Consider the following 25,401-nt stretch of genomic DNA (forward strand, 5'->3'; position numbering starts at 1 on the left):
GGATTCTTATTCTTATTACAAGAAGATTTGCCATTAAATGAAGCTATATAATTCTTGCCAGGATAATTTACTCAATGATGGGACAAAGCTGCTTTTAAATAGAGCAATTTTATGAAATAATGCATTATAATATAAAAAATAATAACTGGAGATTTTTTATTTGCAATCATAGACTGTTAAGAGTTCTCAAGCCACATTGAAAACTTGGTCGGTGGATGTAATTCTATGCTGTTGATAAGTTTGTACAGAAAAAATGTTGCTTGTTAAGTTGTATAGATGAGCTTATTTTGAGCGCTTTGTCACTCTTACATGTTCTCTGTTTTTAGAGAAACACAGTGGAGGTATATGATGGTGAAGAAAGCCTTTGGACTACAGGCTTAATTGGTCCTGGGTTTGCCTATGATGCTTGAATACTGGGTTCTAACTTGTTTTAGGTGTCTGTTGTAGTTGCAGTGCCTTCCAAAAGCACTTGATTTTGTATAAAATTTAATTGTGAACCAACTTTTTCAGGCTCCAAAGATATTCAGACAGTCCCACAAACGTTACGTACTTAATGTTGCATTTGCCAACAGAAGCTAAAAGAATAGTTCATCCAAAAATGATAATTCTGTCTATATTTAAGCAGTTTTTAATGCAGATTTTAGTCTCATCATTTGCAAAGACAGTAGTGACACGGTTTTAAGATTTAAAAATGACCAAAAAAGATCCATAAAGTTGGTCAGTATGACTATGTGCTATATTCCAAGTCACCTGATCAAGTCAATCGATACCTTTGTGGGAAGAACAGACCGAAATTGAAGCCGTTGTTCACTGATACTTTAGCTCTATTCAGACTGGGTCATGAACTCAGTGAGTTGAACTCTGATCCAAAAAACTTAATAGAACAATTTGTGGTTCACTGATTCAGCAGTTCTCAAGTTGACAGCTCATTGGAGACAAAAATTTAAATGGAATAACGGCTTCAGGGAATATAGGCCAGGACACGTATGGATCATTTTTTGGTTTCATTTTCATTGGTGTTATATAAGAAATAACAGCATACGGATTAAGAGCAGCATTATTGTGAACATAAAAATGACAGAATGTTAATTTTTGGGTGAACTGACCTTCGTAAATGACTATTTACAAACATCACAGAACACAGCTGATCTTCCCAGTTGATGTTCTGCCAGATCTGTACAGATGCCATGAACAGAACCTGCTTGTACATTTTTCACCTTAGTATGTTAAAGGTCTAAAATGTGCTGTTATTTTCAACCTGCACATAAGTAACGTGTCCTTAAAAATGAAATTTCTGTCATCAATTACTCACTCTCATGTCATTCCAAACCCACAAGACCTTTGTTCATCTTTGGAACACAAATTAAGATATTTTTGATAAAATCTAAGATGTTTTTTATCTCCCATAGAAAGCAATGAAATTACCACATTCAAGGTCCAGAAAAGTAGTAAAAACATCGTTAACATAGTCCACGTGACTGCAGTGGTTCAACCTTAATGTTATGAAGCGACGAGAATACTTTTTGTGCGCAAAACAAACATAATGACTTTATTCAACAGTTTCTTCTCTACCTTGTCAATCTCCTACGCAGTTTACTTTTGAAGAAAGTTTGAGTCGGCATTCTGACATAGAACCCGGAAGCTCTACGATGTGTCTTCAATGTAAACAGCTTAGGAGATTTTCAAGGTAGAGAAGAAATTGTTGAATAAAGTCATGTTTGTTTTGTTTTTGCGCACAAAAATTATTCTCGTCGCTTCATAACTTTAAGGTTGAACCACTGTAGTCACGTGGACTATTTTAACAATGTCTTTACTACTTTTCTGGACCTTCAATGTGGTAATTTCTCTGCTTTCTATGGGAGATTAAAAAAAACAACAACTCAGATTTCATCAAAAATATCTTAATTTGTGTTCTGAAGATGAACGAAGGTCTTACAGGTTTGGAACAACATGAGGGTGAGTAATTAATTACAGAAATTCCATTTTGAGTGAACTAACCCTTTAAGTGGCTGACAGTCCACACGTAAATTGGAGTTATTTTATCGTCTCAGACCCCCAGTTTTGTTTACTGAGAAAGATTTTTAATTGCTTTTGGAGGGCAGTGTATGTGTTTTCATAATAACAGCTCAGGCTAATCAAATGTATTGTTTGATTTAATAATTTATTTTGTACAACTCAAGTGTTCTAGTACAGCAGTAGAATGAAGTGCCATAATTATAATGCTAAGCCTTTGTTATTGTGCAAACACACAGGTATGCCTGAGACAAATGGAGCCAAAAACTGTTGAACAATGAGCCAGAGGGGAAGACTTGATGCTGAAGCTCAGATTAGAGATATATGTAGTGTAGATACTGGTGTAGTAAAAAAAAAAAAATTATATGGTACAAGAGAAAGTATTGTTTTTTTATATTGAACTTGAGCTGGGAAAAAAAAAAGCATAATTCAGATATTTACTTTTATATTATGACATGCAGGTATATATACACACACACACACACACACACATACAGGTTTATAATGGAGATTTTAATGGCAACCCTAACCCAGCCCACACTTTACGTGCCTCCGTACACATAGATCAAGACATAAGCTAAATCAGTAATGGTAAAGCATAGATGAGGGGTTATGATTTCACTTGTGAAGTCCTGCACATGATTATTATGTGTGTATGTACATATATATGATTACTAGCGGGCCTATACATAATGTAGTCAATCCTTACACTGTGCTAAGCAACGTGCCATTCTTTTATATGTAAAGATATTGCCTTATTGAGAAATATCAAGTATTATACAACTCTGCTGCTGCCATTGCTGTGAAACCAGCATGTTTATGTTTTATTGGAAATGTCTTAAGCTCTCATGATATGTGGTGTACGATATGCATTTTAGCTTATGCTGCTCCTCTCTCTTTCCTCCTCATGTAGCATTTTCTTCTGAATCTCTGTCTTTTGTGAAATTCTTAAAATGCATAGGCTGTTAAATGCCTGTCTGAACATGCAAGTCGACAAATGCACATGATATATAGACATGCTATAATACATTTAATCTTCTGTACGTTTAGTCCTGTATGTGGCTATATATTTTTGGAGCAGTTTTGTGCCATTTTTTCATCAAATGATGTATTTGCCTTATGGATGCACACCGCTGAGCATTATTAGAGACATTATAAAGAACTTGATTCAGGTTTGTTATTGAAACATTTGTACGGTTTGCTTTTGGAATTGGTTGAATTCGTCATACCTCAAATGAATAATTTGCAGCACTTGCTTTTGTTCTGTTTTCTTCAATTTAATAAAGATAGCTAGCTTCAAACAATTGGATTATCTGTGGCCGTATGCTTTTGGTTGTTTCATGTTTTATTTAATGACATGGACTGTTAATTTAATCTCAGTGTATTGTACTGGCTGAATGTGTGTACTGTGCATTTGATGTGAAAATATATGTTTCAGCTATTCAATTTCCCTCAAGGTGAGTGCAGACTGGTAAAAATGAACTGAAATAGCCCTGAACATAAGATTGATTGTGAACAACAAATGGAAAAACCCTCCAGCATGTTAACAGAATTCATTGTTTTTACCAAGCAATACAAGGAAAAAAGTGTTAGACTTGCATTATGGGCACCCAAGAGTGTACAGTTATATAGCAATATACCTTTAAAAATGAGTTCTAGTAAACATATCGTCCACAATATTGTTACAGAAGAGGAAAAGATGTTTTGACTACCTTTGTAGTGAACAGGAGGACAGAATGTGGGTAAAAAATATTATTAATACACGAAAAAAAGAATTGTTGGTTTAACTTAAAGTAAGTTGGTTCCTTTAAAATTTTGAGTTCATTGAAATTAAAAAAAATGAGTTAATGCAATGAAGGCGATTGGTTTAATCAACAGAAACTCAAAATATTGTTATCTGAACCACATTAATTATCTAAGTTGATTTGACAAAAGAAAAAATGTGATAAATCATGAAAATAATTTTTTACAATGTAAAGTAAAATCAGGATTTTTTTTTAGAAATAAAAAATATTAAAATTATTGTGTCTATATATATATATATATATATATATATATATATATATATATATATATATATATATATATATATATATATATATATATAGGGGTGCACATAACTTTTTTGGTCTGGTTCTCAAGGGAGCACCTGGAGACAGTGTTGCCAGATGTACGATAATTATCGTATTTGTACGATAATTTTGACCTCTGTACGATGTACGATCAATAATGAAAAAAATCCCATAATGTACGATAATTTCAGAATTTTGTGATACTTCAAATGATGGTCATTATTATTGGCTTATACTCATTGATGTAGCTGTGGATCCTCTGACTACGTCGTCATGATTGTAAAGGAGAACGTGAACTTTGTTAGGCACGTCTTCCATCTCATCTTGTGTTACGTCTTCTTGGCCAATCATCGTGGAGAATGACTTTCTCTCACGAGAGAGTTAATGTTCCTGCCTGGACCTGCCGCATCGCTTTTAGGTCAGTTGTTTCCCACTAAGGTATGCTACTTATTTATCCATTGTGGTATTTTGCAGGTCATGTCAAAAAGTTGTTGGTCTAGCTAAATAGCTTTATTCTGTACGTTTGACTCATCAAGTCTGTCATCTTTATATAGCGCATTTTACAATGCAGATTGTGTCAAAGTATAGCTTTACAGAGATAGAGGGAACATAATTTTGGCTGTACAGCAGCTAAAATAGTGTGATTGTCAAGCTTAAGTAAGTTCAGTATTGATTAATTTCATTTTAAAAATCATTAGTTATTAATTTAGTTCATTTACCCATACTAAAAACCCGTGTACGACAATTTTATTTCAAATACGATCATTTTGAGCTTCTTGTACGATTGTTGGACATTTCCAATCTGGCAACACTGCCTGGAGATGTTGCTTGGTACTCGCACTTTACGTGACACACTTATCCTAAAAGCTGTCCTCATCACTTTACTCCTGACTGCTCTCCTCACTATCTTCTTTTCTCTCGAACATGGTAGATGATGATAATGATTTTTATTTTATTTTATTTTACTAATATCAATGACAGACAACAGCAAGAATATTAGGCTGCTGTCACTTTAAGAAGGAAAGCACGGACCGAATAACTGACACACATCCGGTTTCTTTCTTAACTGTTCACTTATGACATAACCGAGAGAATACTTGCCGAAACAGGTATTTTTACATAATTTTGTGTGTATGTGTCCGTTCAAGCGCAATTAAACAAGAAAGTGGAATTAATTCGGTGTTCGAGTGCTGTCTGACGCTCTCTCTCTCTCTGCGTGCGCGCGCTCGAGGGTGTGAGTGAGGCTGTGCCACAGAGTCCCGATTTTCGCCTCTTCTTCCGCTTTTAATGTCGTTTGAATGTGTTAATTGGCAAGACAAAACACGTCCAAATGATAAACTTTCACTCTATGATGGTTAAATTTAGCAGTTAATCCGCAAATCACACACGTGCCGAACCGTTGGACCTTAATCGTACGGATCACGGATTAACTGCGATCCGTTACACAACTAATAATTAAAGAACACACTTATCATCATGATTGCTATCTAACCAGATACGGAAAAAAATCCTACTCCAGTAAGTAAATGTGTTCATGTGAACCGGTTCCAAAAGCCAACAGCGCTTCCCTCCATGTTTTCCTGGTTTCTTAGTTTATTTTTTACCACGCATGCGTACTTGCGTATATATATATATATATATATATATATATATATATATATATATATATATATATATATGTATGTATGTATGTATGTATGTATGTATGTATATATGTGTGTGTGTGTGTGTGTATGTGACAGTATTTAAAATGTTACAAAAAAATCTAATTCAAATAAATGCAGTTCTTTTGAACTTTCATTACATCAAAGAATAAAAAGATGTTTCCACAAATATTTATGGCACAAATGTTTTCAACAAAGATAATGAGAAATGTTTCTTGAGGAGCAAATCAGCATATTAGAATGATTTCTGAAGGATCATGTGACACTGACAGGGGTAATGATGCTGAAAATTCAGCTTTGCATCACAGGAATAAAATAAGTTTTGAAACATATTCAAATAGAAAACAGTCATTTTAAAATGTAGCTTTGGCGAGCATAAGAGACTTATTTCAAAAACATTAGAAAAACCTCACCAACCCCAAACTTTTGAATGGTACTGCATAAACAAAAAACAATGTATAAAAATTATCGCATTACATCTCTTTCTATTTCTCAAAATCGTTTCAATTTCCAGGAATTTCTTTATTAATAACGTCTCCCAACAATATATGTATTATATGATGTTTATGAAATGAATAAATGAATCATCTCACTTGGGCATAGGTCATATCCAGTTTATAACACAACAGGAAGCTGTCTTCATTCTCATTTCATAGGGTTGTAATGGAAAACAGGAACAAACCGTAACAGCACAAGGGGTCCATTAGTATGATGTTGGTGTGATGTGTATGACACACTAGCTTAACTGCATCATTGAGAGCCATGCTGTGGAGAAGGCTTGATGCATTATGAAGGCCAGGTCAACACACCGAAGCCTTAATGTACTGGGAAAGAGGGGAAGAGCAGGCGTCCAGCAAGTACCAGATAGAAGCTCTCCGGTCTCCGCTAAGTGGATACAGAAGCAGCAGGACCTCGGCTGATGGGGAAAGCAAATCAGGCAATTTGGCGAGCGGTGCGTACTTAGCAACACTGCGTGAGGCTGATTGAATCTGTGTAGCCCACTCTCACAGTCCGCCTCTCAGGACATTGTAAGTAATTGCCCATGAGTCTCAGCTCCCCAGCACTGGATCTTCAGGCCAATTAGGCCCATCAAAGCCACCCACCCTGTCCATTTATTGCCTCTGCTTGCTTGTTGACCTTTTGCATTGCGTACTCTTTGAGATGTACTTAAAGGAGTTGGCGTTTACATGGCATCTCAAGGGCTGCTGAAAGGCAATGTGATTCTTGATCTTATGCTACAGATGTTTCAGGGTCAAATGATTGCCTGTCCACACAACCCAGACCACCCTCACTGATTTGAAAACAATGAAATAGATGGATCGGGTTACTAAATGAATTGAGGCCATCTATTTATTGCAAATTTTCACTATAGCAAATAAGGTAGAGCTACAGTTACAAGCCCTGTATCCAGTCATGATGAAAACCTCACTGATGAATATTACAGTGCAACAGTAGGCATTATACATTTGGATGTGCTGCTTTAGATTTATATAATGTGGGATCCTGCATAGAAACTCTTAGTCTGCAACTGAGTGGTCTATAGCTGTCTTGCTTTTAATACTGCAAGTAATGTTGTTATAGAAAAGCTCTAGTTCACTTTCTCTTTACCTGTGTTTTCTGCCAGGAGACAGTAAAGTTCCACGGACAGAGACTTCGGTGTGTCTAGAAGGAAACACTGCAGACAGCTCATGAGTCAAGGTCTGGGAAAAAAATGTTGAAGAGGCTCTCAAAGGGAGAGCAACGTGGACGAGAGATTCATCAGAGCGCGCGCGCCATCTGTAGGTGCATTTCAGAATGACAAATTTTATAACCGATGAACTGCTTCAAATTTCAACAGGTTTTGATGTTATATTTTCATTCCCTTTAAAATATTTTTTAGTTAATTTAAATGAATACATTAATTATTTCAGTAAAATAAATAAAACATTTATTTAAATTATGAAACACTAATAATTGTATATTATAAATTGTATTTATAGGTTATTCATTAAATCAAATTAATACATTAATTTATTCATGATTTAAATGATTGAATATATACTTAAAATATCATATATTTATTTAAATAAAACATTTTATAAAATATGAAAATAAATGGAAAATAATTAAATAAATATCCATTTAAATTATAAAAACACAAATAATTATTTATTATAAATTAATTTATAACATGTATTGATAAGTCAATTAATTAAATTAAATGAATCCATTTATTTATTAATGATTTAAATGATTAAACATATACTGAAAATATTATGTATATAAATATTATCTAAATAAAAATTTTTTTGTTAAAAAATATCAAATTAATTTTTATAACAATGAAATAACATTGATTTAAATATTAATTATAGACATGAATATAATCAAACGGTAGCGCGCCCGCTAAAGGCGAAAGGTACGAAACACAGTGAGAAAATAACAGAATATAAGCCTACCTACAAAAAATACTGAAGTGAATAAGGATTTGTTCATTATTTATCAGAAATATATATATGATCTAAATGATTAAAATGATCAAATTAAATGAAAATAAATTATAAAATAAATATAAATTAACAAATTAATTAATCAAGGTTATCAATCAAAATTTAAAATTTATGATAAGATGTTTTGAGGCAGTGTTTAAACTACGTATTATAAGTATAAAAATCAAAGTACTGTGACCAAGCGTTTTTTTTTTTTTTTTAACTTTATTTGATTTTATCTGAGTAACATGTTTTTTTCCCTCTTACATTTCACTTGCTTTCACATTCATATGTCGTTGGCACCACAGCAAACATTGTTTTCATACAATTTCTCGGGTCTTCCAGGTAATGCTATAGATTTTCCAGAAAACCTTCATTAAGTATGTAAAATGTTTCAAACAATCCTTCCCAAGATAACAATGACCTAACCTTTTTCCAGTTACTCCCTTGGATACAAACTCTTCTCTAATAAATGTGTAGTAAAAGTTAAATTTTATAAATTTCCCTATTATCCATTAACCTTTTTGTAATGTCGAGCGTGAAATACATTTTACAACATTTGTGCTAGTAACTAGAATAAAACAGATATAGATCGAGTGCTCCATTACCCTTAAATGAAATAACTCAACAGTGTTTAAAACTCTCATGATCAGAATCTCTCTGCCTACTTTACCACCTCTATCTCCACACAACAAAACTAAAACATCTTTTTGAATATCAGAAGAATGAAAAAAAAAAAAAAAGATTTTAATACCCCAGACCTTCATATAGTAGCTTCGATTGGGTATAGCAAAGGTTACATGATGTTACATGATCTTTGCCCTCTCCTCTGTATGGCCTAACATCAGACAGGCACCACTAGAGCATAGTTTCCGCACCTGCCTTCATAAAGGCCACATAAAGCATCTAGAGGTGAAAAGACACTAACATGACGAACCTAACACACTCTCAGAAGAAAACACACACTGGACCCATTAAAGTCAGATCGTTTTGTTAGTTATATTACAGATTTAACCAGAAAAATATCCAAAACTAGTGCACATGAGGTCATTTAGATCTTCCTGAATTGTTTAACTTCCTTAACCAATTTGCGAATTGTTCAGAATGGGATGTAAAGGTCCAGTGCTGCCAAATGCTGAGGTGTAAATACTAGTTGGTAGCGCTGACCAGCAGTGCGGGGCTCGCTGATGTTTACGTGAAGCTATAAATGATCTAACAAAGGCAACGGCCCTGTTTACTTCTCTTGTCATACTCAACTCGCATCCCCTGCTGGTCAGGCTCAGGTTGTTTGCGACAGCTCTCATTCAGCTGGGGGGGCGGGACGTCACTGTCAGGTCTCCCTGATGTTGTTGTCCTGCACCTTCAGACCCTGTCAGCGTCAGGAGGCTGGAAGAGCCTCCTCACAGTGTCAGAGGCCTGCCACGCGCCCATTGCCCTCCCCGTGAAAGAGCTGTCGTCAGTGTCAGCATCAGCTGGTGACAGGAGAATCTGCCCCCTGCTGTCAGCTGTACTGGACTTTTCACCTAGTGTGCTTAGCTCAAGGCCGTTTCATGACTGGTTTTTCAACGGCTACCTGACCAAAGTCAATCTGGGTCAGGATCTGCTGACCCACATCAACCTGTTGCTGGCCGTGGTGGTGGTGGTGGTGGTGGTGGTGGTGATGATGGCCACCATGCCTATGCCTTTCTGCACTGCCGTGGTGATGCTCGTGATGACCATGTTCATGATGACCATGATGACTGTGATGCTGTTCTTCCTCTGTTGGTGTATTCACATCTGTGGTTTTCTTGCACTCTTCAAGTTGCAGTGAACTCTAACAACCAGAGGAAAAGGGCAAATTGAAAATACTGTATTCACTTTTAAAGTCGTCATGAAATCAAAATTGACCCTATTTATTTTGTTAATAAGTTAATACACAGAAAAAAAATAGTTTGTCGTGGTAATCTTTAATCAAAATCTGAAAATTTGCTTCCGCTTTGTAATGGCGTTCCTTCACTGATGACGTCAGTTTGACGGCTTGGGTTGAATATCCTTAACCACTCCCCCTCCAACCGTCAGTCTGCTATGAGCGAGGGATGGAGAGGAGGTGCGCTAAAATAAAACCCTGCCCTCTATTCAGTATCTCTTTCACTTGGAAGTACGTCGCAACACTAAGTCGGTTGCAACTTCCGGTTCACTGGGACTTTAAAAACTTTTTTTTTTTTTTTGAAGATCCCTTCAGTGAACAGTTCTTAAAAGAACCATTTTTTCTTAGTGTGAACCTAGAACCTTAGAACCTTTTTCCATTATAAAGAACATTTTGAGCAATGGAAAGGTTCCATGCATATTAAAGGATTAGTTCACTTTCAAATGAAAGTTACCCCAAGCTTTACTCATCCTCAAGACATCCTAGGTGTATATGACTTTCTTCTTTCTGATGAACACAATCAGAGAAATATTAATAAATATCCTGACGTATCCAAGCTTTATAATGGCAGTGAGTGAGACCAAGGAGTATGAAGCTGAATAAAGCCATCATAAACCATTTTTAATATGGGGTTAATAAAGGCCTTCTGAAGTGAAGCAATGTGTTTGTGTAAAAAATATATATCCATATTTAACAAGTTATGAAGTAAAATATCTAGCTTCCGCCAGACCGCCTTCTGTATTCAACTTACGAAGAAACTGTAAAACTCACGCAGTTAAAAAATCTTACACTACAACCTACACCTTCCCTATTCAACTTACTGAAAAAGCTTAACTGACGCAACGCCAGTTCCATTTTTTTGTGAGTTGAATATGGAAGGCTGTCTGGTGGAAGCGAGATATTTTACTTTATAACTTGTTAAATATGGATTTTGTTTTGTTTTTTTACACAAATGCATCACTTCGCTTCAGAAGGCCTTTATTAACCCTTGGAGCCGTGTGGAGTATGTTTATGATGGATGGATGTGGATGGAGACATTTTCTTCAGCTTCATACTCGTTGGTATCGCTCACTGCCATTATAAAGCTCGGATGCGTTAGAATATTTATTAATATAACTCTGATTGTGTTCATCAGAAAGAAATAAGTCATATACACCTAGGATGTCTTGAGGGTGAGTAAAGCTTGGGGTCATTTTCATTTGAAAGTGAACAAATCCTTTAAAGGTTCTGTGTGGAAACATAGATGCCAGTAAAGAATCTTTTTAATGCTTTTATTAATGCCAAACAACTTATATGAAAATGTATACCTTCCATGAAATTTTCAAAAAAGTTAAATACGAGAATTTGTGTTGTAATAACAATAAAAAATGATAGTGTTTCTAAATACTCTATTTTTTGCTGAGAGCTGCTTATAAAGAACCTTTATGTTTGAGATTATGTTTTTAGTGGTTCTGAAACTGCAGCGCGCCCCCTAAAGGCGAAAGGAAGTATTGTTACTTCCCTTTCCTCAGCATTGCGCATATTTAAATCTAACTTGTGTTGTAACATTACAAGACTCCTTTTTGTAAAATTAAAATGTTTTGTAATGTTTTTTATGCAGCACAGTAAGAAAATAACAGTACTGCACATAGCAGTTTTGCAATAAAAAATGGTAATATGGGGGTTACACTTTAATGTTTTACCTCTACGTTGCACTCTCCACAAATACCATCACAATAGGTATGTGTTATAGCCTCCTCCACATGTGGGTGGCTCAGGATGGTGTAGGGAAGAGACAGATGGTAAGTGAGTCGGCCACACCTGGTAGAAGAGTGTATTTAGTGGCATATTGATTAAGTAATCATGTTCACTGGGTGAATTAAACTGGATAAGTGATGAACCGAACCTGTCGTAGACCAAAATGTCATCCTTCTCAGCATTCACTGTCTGCCAGACATCCGGCTGGCTGAGGTCTTGGGCGTAAAGGGTGATATTTATCAGCCTTTCATTGAGCAAGTGGTGCAGGTTTTGGGACCGTTCATCTCGGTTGTTTACCACCATGTAGGTTATATTTACATAACCTTGTTTCTCCAACTTCAGGAGCAAGTCATTGAACCTTGAAGAACATTCAACAAGTTGGATTAGATAAATACACTTTGTGTAAACAGTACAGAGAGAACACTATCAAGAATGTGACCCAATATGATTTTGAAAAACAAGGTCTCATCAAACTTTGCTATGTTTGAATTTTAGTATAATCACTGCAAAAAACATCTGCACTGACTTTGATGCTTGCTCCAAGCAGAACAGTCAGCTGGCCTGTAGGTAAGCCACCACTGTCACATGTCCAAGAGCGTTCTTCATGGGCTCAACCTCCCCGATCTTCCACACAGGAGGAAGTTTACAGCGGGCTCCATCAGTCTCGCTCTCTGCACTGCAACCCGCCAGCAGGCAGAGAGCCAAGGTAAGGCTGAGCGCCTTCCACATGACTCCAAACAAACAAACCCACTAACCTACACACAGAGATCAACGGTTAATGCCTCAGATAAAAAAATATCATGCTTTTGGAGTTCTCTAGAGCAGACATTGGAAATGTAAAATGCGGATTAACTTCCAACCTTATAATCAGCAACCAACATTTTATTTGATAGTATATTATTGTTTATTTTATTAATTATTTTATTCATTTTTATATTAAAATGTCAGAGATGTAAAATATATACACGATAACACATTAGTATATGTGTATTTATGTATTTTTTTTTATTTCTTTTACATTTTATTATATTAAAAATGACAGATATATAAAATAAATATACTGCTATATCAGTAAAATATACTGATAAAATCCTGATATTTCATTTAGTCTCTTTTGGTCCACACATATTAAAATTACTGCCCGCTCAGCAACTGCATATCTAATCATATCATTCTTATATCAGCCAATATTCATGCACCTGTATTCATGGTAATTAAAGGGATAGTTCACCCAAAAATGAAAATTCTGTCATAATTTACTTACCGTCAAGTTGTCCCAAATCTGTACGAATTTCTTTCTTCTGTTGAACACAAAAGAAGATATTTTAAACAATGTCGGTAACCAAACAGTTGATGGGCCTCTATGACTTCTTTTTTTTCTTCTTCTCCATACTATGGAAGTCAATGGAGTCCCTTAATTGTTAGGTTTCCAGCATTCTTCAAAATATCTTCTTTTGTGTTCAGCAGAAGAAAGAAATTCATACAGATTTGGGACAACTTGAGGGTACATAAATGATGACAGAATTTTCATTTTTGGGTGAACTATTCCTTTAACTCAGATTTACTGATTAAAGTCAATGAAAGTGAGTTTGGGGCAAGGTCCATAGTCCATCCAGATGCTATTGGAGGACATTGCAAATGTATAACATGTAGTTGTCAGAGCAAACTAATGTGCACAAACTGGTGCGCAAATAATGCATTAATACAATATATCTAGATTAAAACCTTGAGGATCTCATTTTTAAGCATATCTGAATAATTAAAAAATGTTGCTTTACCAAATAACTGAAAAGAATAAGATATCTCATAACTGAGGAGTGCACACTTACTTGTTTTACTTGAGAGTCTTCAGCAGCGATACTTTCTGAGCTGGTTCTGACAAAAACAACCCGCTCCCACACGGCTCCTCCTATTTATACTCCTCTTGTTTTTCCTGACTAAAAGCGGGGCAAAGGTCTCTCTGTCCCTGTTTCAAAAACTTTAATAGCTCACGTATTCATCCCAGGGTTTACACGTATCAGCAGTATATATCTGTAACCTCCTTAATGTGTTTGAAGGGACAAGTCAAAACTTTGAGCTGAAAAAAAAAGAAAAAAAGAATGCATGTAAGTGCATTAGCTGTTTGTTATGTTTCTGCCAAGTCTTTTTAATTTTTTTTTTTTTTTTTTTTCTGTTTTTTCTGTTTCATTTCTTCATTTTGTGAAGAAAAAAAATTGATTACAAAGTTAAAACTGTCCAGGTAAGAAACAGTTAAAGAACACTGCATTCCAGACTTCTGTTTTCCCTAAGGCCTGAAAGAGGGGGTTGGGTGCAACACTGAAAAGAAATGAACCAATTATGTATCAGAGGACTGTGGAAAACATGGTTACTGAAGCATTAATTCAGAGACAATCAATGATCAATGTGCATTTATTTGCATGGTTCTCTTAACATCCTGTAATTTTTGTTTGTGCAGCAGTGCACAGCTGGGTTAGTGTCAGCACTTTTCCTGCTGAGATGAAACTTTGAAACTTCCTGTCTTTTTGCTGAACTTTGATAAACATGCAGCAGAAATTCTGTAAGACAGAAGAAACAATGATAAAACACATTTCCTGGAAAAACTTACAAAAACACTCAAAATCCATTTCAAACATTTCAAAGAATGTTTCAGGTTGACATTATCTGTGTCCTTGTATCTGGACTGGTTTATAATCAATTTAATTTAGTTAATCTTCATTATCAGGTCTCATGATTTGGAGGATAGTTTGACCTCCTAGTGATGCACTTTAGATGCAGTTATAACAGATTTACTGATTACTGACAGTTAATAGTTAACTTGAAGAACGTATTATGAAATACGATTAAGATGAACTGATTGTCAGACACAAATACATTAGTCTATTCTTAATAAAGAATAAACCAAATCAATGGATAGTGCAACAATGTAACTGAATATTAAATGAATAGCATCTTCAGAAATTGTCTGATATATTTGATTTTAGGTATTTTTCTTTAACCTATGACAATCATTTTTAGGTTAGCCTAATGTTTAACTATCAAAACCTGCAATGGTTGATCCTATTCAGACTATGTGTGAACCTGGTGGTGTTTGGTCCATATTTTAAAGTGGAAATGAAGCAGTCAGTCAAGTTAACACTATGGTATTTAGTAAATGGATTTCCATATAAAAAATGATAAACAAACATGATAAATGCAACAATTTAAAAAAAAGCAATGTTTTGTTAAAACTTTTGTAGCAAGGGCACTGCCATCTTGCAGTAAAACAACCTGTGACGTCACTGTTGAATTAATGAAGATTATTAAAGTTTCTATATTGGTCTTTGATTTTTCTCCTTAATTGATGTAATCGTTTCTTAGTAATAGATAAACTCATATATCAATAGAAGGCTTCAGTGTTATTTGTAAGATAAGTGTATTTTTTTTTTTGGAAAAGTTGGTTAAAAACCTTATTTGCACGGAATGCAAATAGATCAAAAAAAGAAAGAAAAAAGGAAAAAAGATGATGGCAAGGAAGATGATATTTGGAGATTGTCAAATGTATGGAGGCCTGATTGGTAAACGTCGTAGAGTCACAGTAAGAAATATTTATTTTGCAGTTTGCATCAGCTTTGATTTCCGTATGCTGTGGAATGACAGATGGTTTATAATGGTTGTGGTTCATTTTCATTTCTGACAGTAATATACAACATGTTATATATTCAAGTATAACTATGGAAATCTTGTGTCAGTGTATCGGGATGCAAAGCAGTACTGTTCTCCGTTTCAGCGGCAGTTGCACTATGTCCTTTGCTGTAAAACACTGTAAAACTAATTTTTTACATCCAGGAGCAATGCAATAGTTGCTTCCCTTTTTTTCTTTTGTTGCTATGTGACTTTACAGTTTCCATCTTTCACAATCTCTGCCTTTATCTTTCACTATCTGTCATCCACAGTCTTTAACAGTTAAATATGTTATAAAAGCTATAACCATTTAACAAAACATCTTTTTTTTTTTTTTTGTTATTTTAAATGGTTACATATATCATGTTTGTTATATCATTTTTGATTAGAGTGGAAATCCATTAACTAAATAATGTTAACTTGACTGACTGCTTTCATTTCCACTTTAATGCATGAACTATGACAACCTCAGTCAGGATTTTCCCCCCTGTTTTATTGCTTTTAGCGCCTGAAAAACAAGATCTGATCTTTTTTTGAGAGAGATTTTCAGATGTCCACTTGAGTGTGTTTTTGGTTTTAACTAAAGAGATATTGTATTACAGTACCGTAATAACACAGTAATACTGTGTGCATTTAACAAACCAATAAATAAAATATGAAATCATGTAAAAACTATCAAATATAAACAAAAAATCTAAAACAGCTTCAATTATTGCAAACACAATTGAGTGTGTTCCTGTTCGACCAGCAGATAAACTTCATACGAGTCTTTGCATGTTCTTTTTTTCATCAGAACATGAGGACGTGATTCCATTAAAGATCTGGTGAAGGTATACTCTGTGGAAACTCAACTCAGACTAGAAAACACTCATGCTCCCTCCAGTGTACCAGAGTACAATGATTTACCCTATTAGCTGATAATTCTGATTACATTCAAAATGGACAAATTTCTACTATAGCTCTCCTCTCTGAGAAAACCTCAGACTGAAATTAGTGATCAGGTGTTTTCAATCTCATCTGAAATGAGCAGCGTTGCGGGCAATAGAGTGCCTCAGGGATAACGCATTTTTGTAGGCAAAACCCGGAAGCGAGTTAGCATTTTTGGACTTCCGGTTCCAACGCCTTAAAGTCTATGGGTTTTTGCTAAATCGCCTGAAATAAGGCCTGTGGTTAACAGAGCCTCTAAATACTTTCACGTTTTGATCTATGGTATAAAACACACCAGTTATAACCCACTTGTGATTTTTTTAACTTTTACTGTGTCTTAAAATCGGCGGTTGCTAACAAATTGCTAAAAGGGACTACTTCCTTTGGCGGGGACTTTAGACGTCATCATTAAAAACGGGACATTTGGACAGCATTTCTCATGAAAAAGTGGATAAGTACTCATACACAGCGCATATCATAATCAGCGAGCGTGTTTGTAAATAACGTTGTTTTTTAAATACAGTTTGAGGAAGCTTGGTGGTGACGATGTTGATCCGCGACTATGGTGTGCTGTAGTCCGTTTATAGCCTACTGTTAGCCTTTTATATCTGACGACTTTATTTAGGCTTCAAAATCTATAAATGTTGTGTTCACTTGTAAAGATTATCTTGATAGACAAAACGTGTAAGTGTCATAACCCTTTGTTAAACACAGAGCTTATTTTCTGCGATTTTCCAAAAGTCTATGGGAAAAATGCATAGGCTTTCAACCGAGGGAACCCGTGCGCCACTAACTTCCGGGTTGGCCTACAAAAACGCGTCATCCCTGGGGCACTCTATATAAGCAACGCGCAATATGTAATTAGATTATTTTTTTTATGTAACGAGTAAAACAGCGCATTACAAGTAACAAGCATTACGTAATCAGATTACTTTTTGATGTAACTGCAAATTACATTCTAATAATACAAATCCATTTATTTACAACCAAAAAAGTTACTGCAGTGGAAGTATTTTCAAGAACAACAGTGACAGTAATAGTATGAATTGTAGCTGAAGTATAACTAGTGACGCATGATGTCCAATTTGGTAGACAGTTCATTAATCAGAATATCCTCCCAATCTAAAATCAATACTTTTTAACAAAGATATGACTCCTTACTTACTTGATGTTACAACATTTTTTTTTTTTTTTGCAAGAGTAGGATAGAAGGAATGGATGGATATTCCGGAACAACCAGTGCCCAAGGAAGTCGACCGGAAGTTGAAGTCGGCCGCGTGCCGCCATCTTGTAGCAGAACTTCACTTGCGTTAGCCATCCCATTGACTCCCATTCATTTTGGCGTCACTTTGACAGCAAATAACTTTACATCTGAGGCGTTTAAAGACTCAATTTGTCCATTATTTATTTCTAAAGATACACGACAATGTATAAAGGGCTCCATTACCTTCTATGTTACATTATAGCCCAGTAGAAACAGTTTTTGTAAAAATAGGCTAACGATTGCGTCATAACCACTCGACTCTCTGTCGCACAGTAGAGAAATTACCGTACAGACAGGAGGAGAAGCTCAAAGGCAATAGTTCATTAACTTAATGGCGTACTGGCGAATATCCTCCCAATTCTAAAATCAATCACTTTTTAACAAAGAATGACTCCTTACTTACTCTGCAATGATTACAACGATTTTTTTTTGCACGCACAGCTACTAGAAGATTTACATCTTCAGACAGGTTGCTGACGTCATCAAGCTTAGTTTGAGTCTGCGCGTCAGAAAGAAGCTAAAATCGAATGGGGTCTCAATGGTTCCAATGGGGTCGCTGTGTCCATTTCTTTTACTGTCGGAACAACTTGGCATTTCTGGCTGTCGGCCATCTTGGTTTGGAGAAAAAAAATATCCATATGCAATGGCTTGCCACTTGGTGGCAAATGGCAATGAATAGGATGATGCACTGCAGCTATGCCATCAAAACCCAAGCATGAGCACTGTGTGTGATGTTGAGATCTTTCTGGATTATTAGAGCAGACAAATGTGAGAGCTTCAGAGTCCTTTTAGCTAAGGAGAAAAATATAAGCACTGTGTGTGATGTTATTACACAAGAAATTGCTTTTTGAAAAACTGTCCACTGTCCTCTATGCATGAAAGGTTTAAGATATTTTAGATAGAAAGTACGATTATGTTGTATTTTTATTTCCAGCAATCAAGGCTAGCTTCTTTCTAGCATCAGTTTTTAATGTCACACATTGTAGGTGCTATCTCAGTCGAGCCTCAGGAGGGCAGTGGAGAGCTTTGTGTGTTTTTCAATAATGCAGCGTATGCATGCATGGGAGAAAAATCTCTCACAAATTACAATACAATATATAGCTACAATTGATTTTCAAATATTAATTGATCAGAATAAATATTTTCTTTTGGTTTTATAAAAGTCTGATTTATTTCTAGTAATTTGTGAATTTTTGTTATTATGGCCTAATTATTTATTTGTGTTTTTGAACAGAAGGATGACAATCACACTCCAAACTTTATAACTTTATAACGTTATAACTGCCTACTTTGTTATAAAGTTTCACTACTAAAGAAGGGATATCTCTCCATAAGAAATATATATTTCCTGGCATAAGTAAAGGTCTATAACTTTTCTATTAGTCAGGCATTAAATGTTGCAAGCATTGGCAAAAAAAAAAAAACAACAAAAAAAAATTGAGATACAAATGTAAACTGAAGTCTTGAAAAAACAACAAAATAAAGTGAGTTTACTTAAAACAAGAACACATATCTTATGAAAAGTTATGAAAACTTCCCTTTGAATTAATTTTTCTGAGCCCATCCGCAGATATTTGTTCTTGTTTTAATACTCACTTTAATAACTCACTTAATTTTGATCAGTTTCACAGAGAACAAGACTTCATATTATATGTCATTTTGTATCTCCAGTAAACACATCTTGATGTAAGAATCTGTACATTTGCAGTGGAAAACAAGACAAATTGTGAGGAAGAACATCACTTTTTTGCAGTGTGATCAGAAGGTACAGTAAAAGTTATTTCCATATTCTAGTGGTTGGAAGCTTTTTATTTTTAAAACGTTATGAATTAAAATATTCTTTACATGGTCTTAAAAAATTACCATCATAAAACCTGCAGAAACCCTGCTGTTGGTTGTTCTCTGTCTTGTGTTGTAGGCTACAATTAACAAAAAATAAATAAATTAATAAAATATGAGGCTGAAAGAGTAGGTAATGGTACAAGGCTTTTATAATGCTTTACAAGATTGTAAAAGCACATTACAGCCTAAATAACATGGTTTTTAGCATTATGGTTTTGTTTTAATCCAAATCAAGTGTCCAGCCAATATTTTCTTATTTAGCTTTTCCATACTTGAAGATAACTGGGTCATTGGACACCGTTGCTTTGGTAACCACCGCCTGTCAGCCTCGCGCGATAAACTCAACCGCAAGGGCTCATGGGAACTCGAGGCCGGAGTATGAGCGACCGCCCTTTTTCGACGAGCGGAGGAAAAACAGCACATTGATCGCTTCAGGCCTCCAACGCGTATAAACAACCGCAGTAAACATCAGAGCGTCACCCAGGGTAAGTTCTCCGGAGAGTTAGGCGCCCTGCGTCACTCATTATTTAGCCGATATGGAATTTGTCTGATTAAAAGAGCATTTTAATGCGCGATTTGATGACGTAACGACAATGGTCCAGAAAACAAATGGCGAATGCGTTAGCAGCCATAGGCCCAGCGTGCGAGTAACATGAAGCTGACTGGCACACAGTGCTTCTTTTGCCGTTTGTATATTTCTGTAGGTTCTCTATACGGTTGGGCTGTTGAAGTACGAGGCTTTTGCTGCAATATAACCGCTGGGTGTAAAGCTGCCAGTCTTGCGTAGAGAAGCTCCCTGTAGAAATGCGCGCTTATTCGGCATGCTGCTTAGATATGCCCGCTACTCTATGGATCTGTTGGCATAGGGGCCATTACAAAGTATGTGCCTAATTTATATAAAAACATTATCTGTGTTAAATGAAATACGCATGTTGAATATTGTAGGCAAATAGCGTAGCTTTAAAAATGCTTTGACATTTTAACTGGTTAATATTGTAGCTGTCTATCAAATTAGAAAATCAATTGTAACTGCTTTTTGTTCCCAAGAGGTCTCATGCATCTTTATTTCTTTATTATTATTATTATTATTATTATTATTATATAAATACTTTACATGCATAGTTTTCTTATTCAAACATGTTTTTTTTTTTTCTTCATAGTACTTGCATGTGCAGGGGAAGGGCTGAACCATGTCAGTTGATGGAGATGTTGACTATGGGCATGAGTTTCCAGCCCATTATAAAGTGATGCTTGACAAACTGAATGAGCAGCGTCAGCTGGATCAGTTCACAGACATCACTCTCATTGTGGATGGTAAGGTTTCCAGTTTCTGTACCTCTTAATCTAATGAATTTCTGAAATTATGCAAAATATTATACAGTTAAATTAAAAGTTGCACATATTAGGTGGTGCTGATAATTGTGGTTGTTTAACAGGACATCAGTTTAGGGCCCACAAAGCTGTTTTGGCTGCATGCAGTCAGTTTTTCCACAAATTCTTCCAGGACTTCACTCAAGAGCCTCTAGTGGAGATTGAAGGTACCTAACAATATGTACAATAATGTATGTAACCAAAAATGGTTATATATTCTTGCCATAATTAATAATATATCATTACCATGTGGCCTATTTTTTCTGGATAATGGTAGTTTTAATCAGCAAAGCTGTCTAAACTGGAAGTGCCTGTCTGTAACACTGTATAGTTTTGTGCTCGGTGGCAGGTTTTTATTAATTGAAGACAGATATACTGCAGTAGAGGTCTTCTTGGGTCCTAAGGTCTGACCTGAATCACTTCTTACCCAAACACCACATGCATAAATACTTTTTATAAAGAAAAACCTGCCTCTGAACCAGGGCTAGAGATACATCGGTCGACCGGCCGGGTTTTTTTTTTTTTTTTTTTTTTTTTTTTTTCTTCATCTATTTTATAAATAATGGCACAGCTGATTGTAACAATGGCAGCGTAACTGAGATTCTCTGTTAGGGTATGTAGAAGTTATTGGGATCGTACACGCACAAAAAAATTTAATTCTATCATCATTTACTGACCCTCATGTTGTTCCAAACCTGTATAAATTTCTTCTTCTACAGAACATTAAAGAAGATATTTTGAAAAAAAAAAAGAGTTCTTTCCATACAATGAAAGTAAAAGAGGTCCAAAACAACACTGAACCCCAGTAACTTTCATTGTATTGACCCCCACCCCCCAACAACAACAACAAAAAAAATCCATCAGTAATATTTTTAAAAATGTATTTTATTTTTCATAAAGAAATGCATACATGTTGAGAACAACATGACGGTAAGTAAATAACAGAATTATTGGGTTAACCATCCCTTTAATTTAAAAACTGAATCTGTGATCCACAATACATAAAGCAAACTATCTAGAGATAAAGCTGCAGGAAGATGAATTAATTTTTTTAAAAACTGATATAGATTTTTCTTGCAATGAAAATATCCACAGAAGCTTTGTAAAAGCACAATTGTTTTACCAGAAACCAGAGGCTTCTAAATTTAGACCTGAATCCGCTTGGGTTGGACCTCATGTTTTTGGTTCCAAGTGGACTAGTTGACACAGCATGCACATTTCTGCTGTTGCATGTTACGAACCACCAGCCCTGATAGTGAAAAACTAAAAATAACTCCAGAATGTTATATGCTAAATAATAAACATTACTTCAATATTTCTGTTGCAATGAACAGGTGTTAGCAACACTGCCTTCCGCCACCTAATGGAGTTCACTTATACGGCTACATTAGCTGTGAATGGTGAGGAAGAAGTCAGTGATGTCTGGAGAGCTGCAGAGTACCTTCAGATGCAAGAGGCAATCAAAGCCTTGAACAACAGGTTACTCACCTACTGTACTTCTCAAACATTTTCTTCTTCCTGATTTTATCTTGTAGCTGATTTTTAAACTATTATTTTTCTTCTCCCGCCTAGAAGGAATGGTACCACCTCATTAAACCCTTCTCAGGCCTTGGCTGGAAAGAGCAAGGCTAAGAAGAGGAAGATCGCAGAGACCTTCAATGTGATCACTGAGACTCTTCCTTCAGTGGACACTGAATCCGTTGAAATTGAGGTGGAGGTTGATGAGGAGCATATCGAGGTGGAGGAAAGCGGTCTGGTGGAGGTAGTGGATGCTGCCAGGAGTTCTACCGAACCCTCTTCGGATGACTCCGCATTGGCCTTGCTGGCCGACATCACTAGCAAGTACCAGCAGGGAGAGCAGACGCTCCATGTGATGAAAAAGGACGATGAGACAGTAGTCGTTCAGGAAGAGGCTGTAATGGCCTCCAAGACCCTGGAGAATATTGAAGTGGTGGAGGTCCAGATCTCTCAGCTGGACAACCTTTTCCGTTGTGACAAGTGCGACCGCTGCTTCAAACTCTACTACCACCTCAAACAGCACATGAAGACTCACACCGCAACCCCGGATAGGGGCTTTGTCTGCAGGCACTGCAGCAAAGTATACGCTCGAGAAGGAGCCCTTAAACAGCACCTGAACAATTATCATTTTGATGCGGAGGAACAGTCCCGACGGCAGAAAAAGAAAGTGCATGTTTGCGAGTACTGTGAAAAGCAATTCGATCATTTTGGACACTTCAAAGAGCATTTAAGGAAGCACACAGGTGTGTGGGTGAGCTATTATGAGAGTAAATGTATCTTAACAAATGCATTCAAGTTTAATCTTTAATCAGCTTTTCACTTATCCATATATGTGTAGGTGAGAAACCCTTTGAGTGTCCAGAATGCCATGAACGTTTCGCCAGGAACAGTACGCTGAAGTGCCACATGTCAGCATGTCAAAATGGCTCTGGAGCCAAAAAAGGGCGAAAGAAGCTCTATGAATGCCAGGTTTGTTTTTACTAAATAACATTATCCAAACATGCATTTAATGCTGCATTCCAGGCAGGTTTTTGAGCCCGTAAGTCATTACTTCAAACCACGACTCACGACTTTGTAGCGTTCCAGGCAAGTCACGCCACACTGCCTGAGCGCAAGGAATTGTGGTAGCTAGATGTTAACAAACCAGCATGGCGGACCGTACGGGGCTATGCCAAACATTTCCATGTGGCGATATACTTTCACGACATGCTTATCGTTTCAGACACATAACATTGTAATACATAATCGTGTGTGTATTATTTATCATTATTATATTATTATTAATTTGATTGCAAAGTTATATTGTCCTAAAGTCTATTTGTCACTGTGTACCACTTGCCTAAACACCGCATCCATTGGGGCTGCAATTGTTGTTTCGCGGGCTATGTGACGTTAGAGCGCGGAACTGGGAGGCGTTCGTTATCGCAGATGATCACCTTCGATAATGAACGCGATATTGCGTAGCTTGTCAGTGATCTACGGCTCTGTCTATTAAATGCCGCTCCGTTTGAAAGCAGGTGATGCCGATTTAGCGGTAATCAGGGAACCGGCTTTACTGACGAAATGCGCGTGACAATCGCATGCGATATATATCGCCCAGCCCTAATTACAATACTAAATATTTATGGCTGTCTTAAAGGGGACCTATGATGCCCCTTTTACAAGATGTAATATCTCTAGTGTCCCCAGAATGTGTCTATGAAATTTTTAGCTAAAAAATACCCCACAGATCATTTATTATAGCTTGTCAAATTTGCCCCAATTTAGGTGAGAGCAAAAACACGCCATTTTTGTGTGTGTCCCTTTAAATGCAAATGAGCTGCTGCTCCCTGCCCGCTTTCCAAAAGAGGGCAGAGCTTTGACAGCCCAGGAAGAAGCTTGTTGTAGTTCCGACCAGCAATTTGTTGTAGTCCTTAAACAGAGAATTCTTTAAAAGAAAACCAAAGTTCTCCCTTTGCATTGAACTTTGAGCATCATAAGACGTTGTTTATGCTCAAAACAGCAACATTACACTAAAGTTAAAAAAGTGAAATCATAATCAACCACCCCTTGAACATCTTCAGTTTTAAATGTCAAAGCATCAAGCTTTTATTTTGATAGAGAAACAGAGATTATTAAATCTTCTCTATTGATGACAATGGACTTTATAAGTGACCAAAACTCACAGAACATGCATATATAAGTTTGTGTAGAGCAGTATTTATTGTTAATTGAGAACACTAAAAACACTGGATCATGAACAGTTCAGCGCTTCACTCTGAAACACTCAACGCATGCATTTTATGTAATGGCACAAAGCTATGTCATGATTTCAGTTTTATTTCGATTTATCATGCAGTCCTAATCACTTATATTTCTTTTCACTAATCTTTTTTACACCTCAGGTCTGTAGCAGTGTTTTCAATAGTTGGGAGCAGTTCAAGGACCACTTGGTGACCCACACGGGTGAGAAACCCAACCACTGCACCATCTGCGATCAGTGGTTCACACAACCCAGAGACCTCCATGCTCATCTGCAAGAACACCATGGCTTACAGGAGAAGGTTATCGTCACAGAGGAAGTCATGATTTCTGACCCAACCACAGTTTTGACTATGGCAGAGGTTGAGGAGGGAGAGGAGAGGGTGATACTGGAGCACGGCATGCGGGTGGAGCATGTTAGTGTGGATCCGGTGGATGTTGTAGCTGTTGAGGAGACTCTTGTGGTGGAGGAAGAGACGCCTCAGACTGAAGGTGGGGTGGGAGAGACAGTGGTTTTACAAGTAGATGCTGAGAGATTGAAAGAACAAGCAATGGAAATCCAACTAGCACAGGTGACTGTTGCAGAACCAGCAGACTGTGACATTAAACAAGAGGCCGTGGACAGTTCGAAAGAAGAAAAGATTGCAAATGTATGAAAGGCCTCTGCTGTGCATGGACACTTTAAGAATGATATGGGGAGATAATCCAGGCCTTTTCT

The 25,401-nt window shown here is 36.3% G+C and overlaps 2 protein-coding genes across 6 annotated transcripts in view; one reads left to right on the forward strand and one right to left on the reverse strand.

The window, feature by feature from the left end:
* Positions 1-8,422: 8,422 nt before the first annotated feature.
* Positions 8,423-13,839, reverse strand: LOC125279663 (selenoprotein P). 3 transcript variants are annotated; one of them, XM_048209585.1, is made up of 6 exons: positions 13,690-13,791; positions 13,125-13,161; positions 12,387-12,615; positions 12,009-12,218; positions 11,806-11,923; positions 8,423-10,030 (listed from the first exon to the last, which is right to left on the reverse strand). In XM_048209585.1, exons 3-6 carry the CDS (start codon positions 12,587-12,589, stop codon positions 9,452-9,454), a joined length of 1,110 nt encoding a protein of 369 aa, XP_048065542.1. In that variant the 5' UTR covers positions 12,590-12,615; positions 13,125-13,161; positions 13,690-13,791; the 3' UTR covers positions 8,423-9,451. The 3 variants fall into 3 exon arrangements, with proteins under 3 accessions (XP_048065542.1, XP_048065541.1, XP_048065543.1); XM_048209584.1 differs by lacking the exon at positions 13,125-13,161 and having other exon boundaries at positions 13,690-13,839; XM_048209586.1 differs by lacking the exon at positions 13,125-13,161 and having other exon boundaries at positions 9,408-10,030; positions 13,690-13,839.
* A 6,041-nt stretch (positions 13,840-19,880) lies between these two features.
* Positions 19,881-25,401, forward strand: part of znf131 (zinc finger protein 131) — a 5,842-nt gene continuing 321 nt past the window's right edge. The window contains exons 1-7 of one of the 3 annotated variants that reach the window (XM_048210191.1): positions 19,881-20,038; positions 20,714-20,867; positions 20,990-21,091; positions 22,259-22,403; positions 22,497-23,185; positions 23,281-23,411; positions 24,827-25,401. The exon at positions 24,827-25,401 is cut by the window's right edge and continues 321 nt beyond it. In XM_048210191.1, coding sequence (XP_048066148.1) covers positions 20,744-20,867; positions 20,990-21,091; positions 22,259-22,403; positions 22,497-23,185; positions 23,281-23,411; positions 24,827-25,339 — 1,704 coding nt within the window. In that variant the 5' untranslated portion in view covers positions 19,881-20,038; positions 20,714-20,743 and the 3' untranslated portion in view covers positions 25,340-25,401. Of the gene's footprint in view, positions 20,039-20,140; positions 20,433-20,713; positions 20,868-20,989; positions 21,092-22,258; positions 22,404-22,496; positions 23,186-23,280; positions 23,412-24,826 lie in introns of those variants that run through there. The other 2 variants (XM_048210193.1, XM_048210192.1) reach the window with 2 other exon arrangements.

This window comes from Megalobrama amblycephala, linkage group LG12 (genome assembly GCF_018812025.1).
Source record: "Megalobrama amblycephala isolate DHTTF-2021 linkage group LG12, ASM1881202v1, whole genome shotgun sequence".
Lineage (NCBI taxonomy): Eukaryota > Metazoa > Chordata > Actinopteri > Cypriniformes > Xenocyprididae > Megalobrama > Megalobrama amblycephala.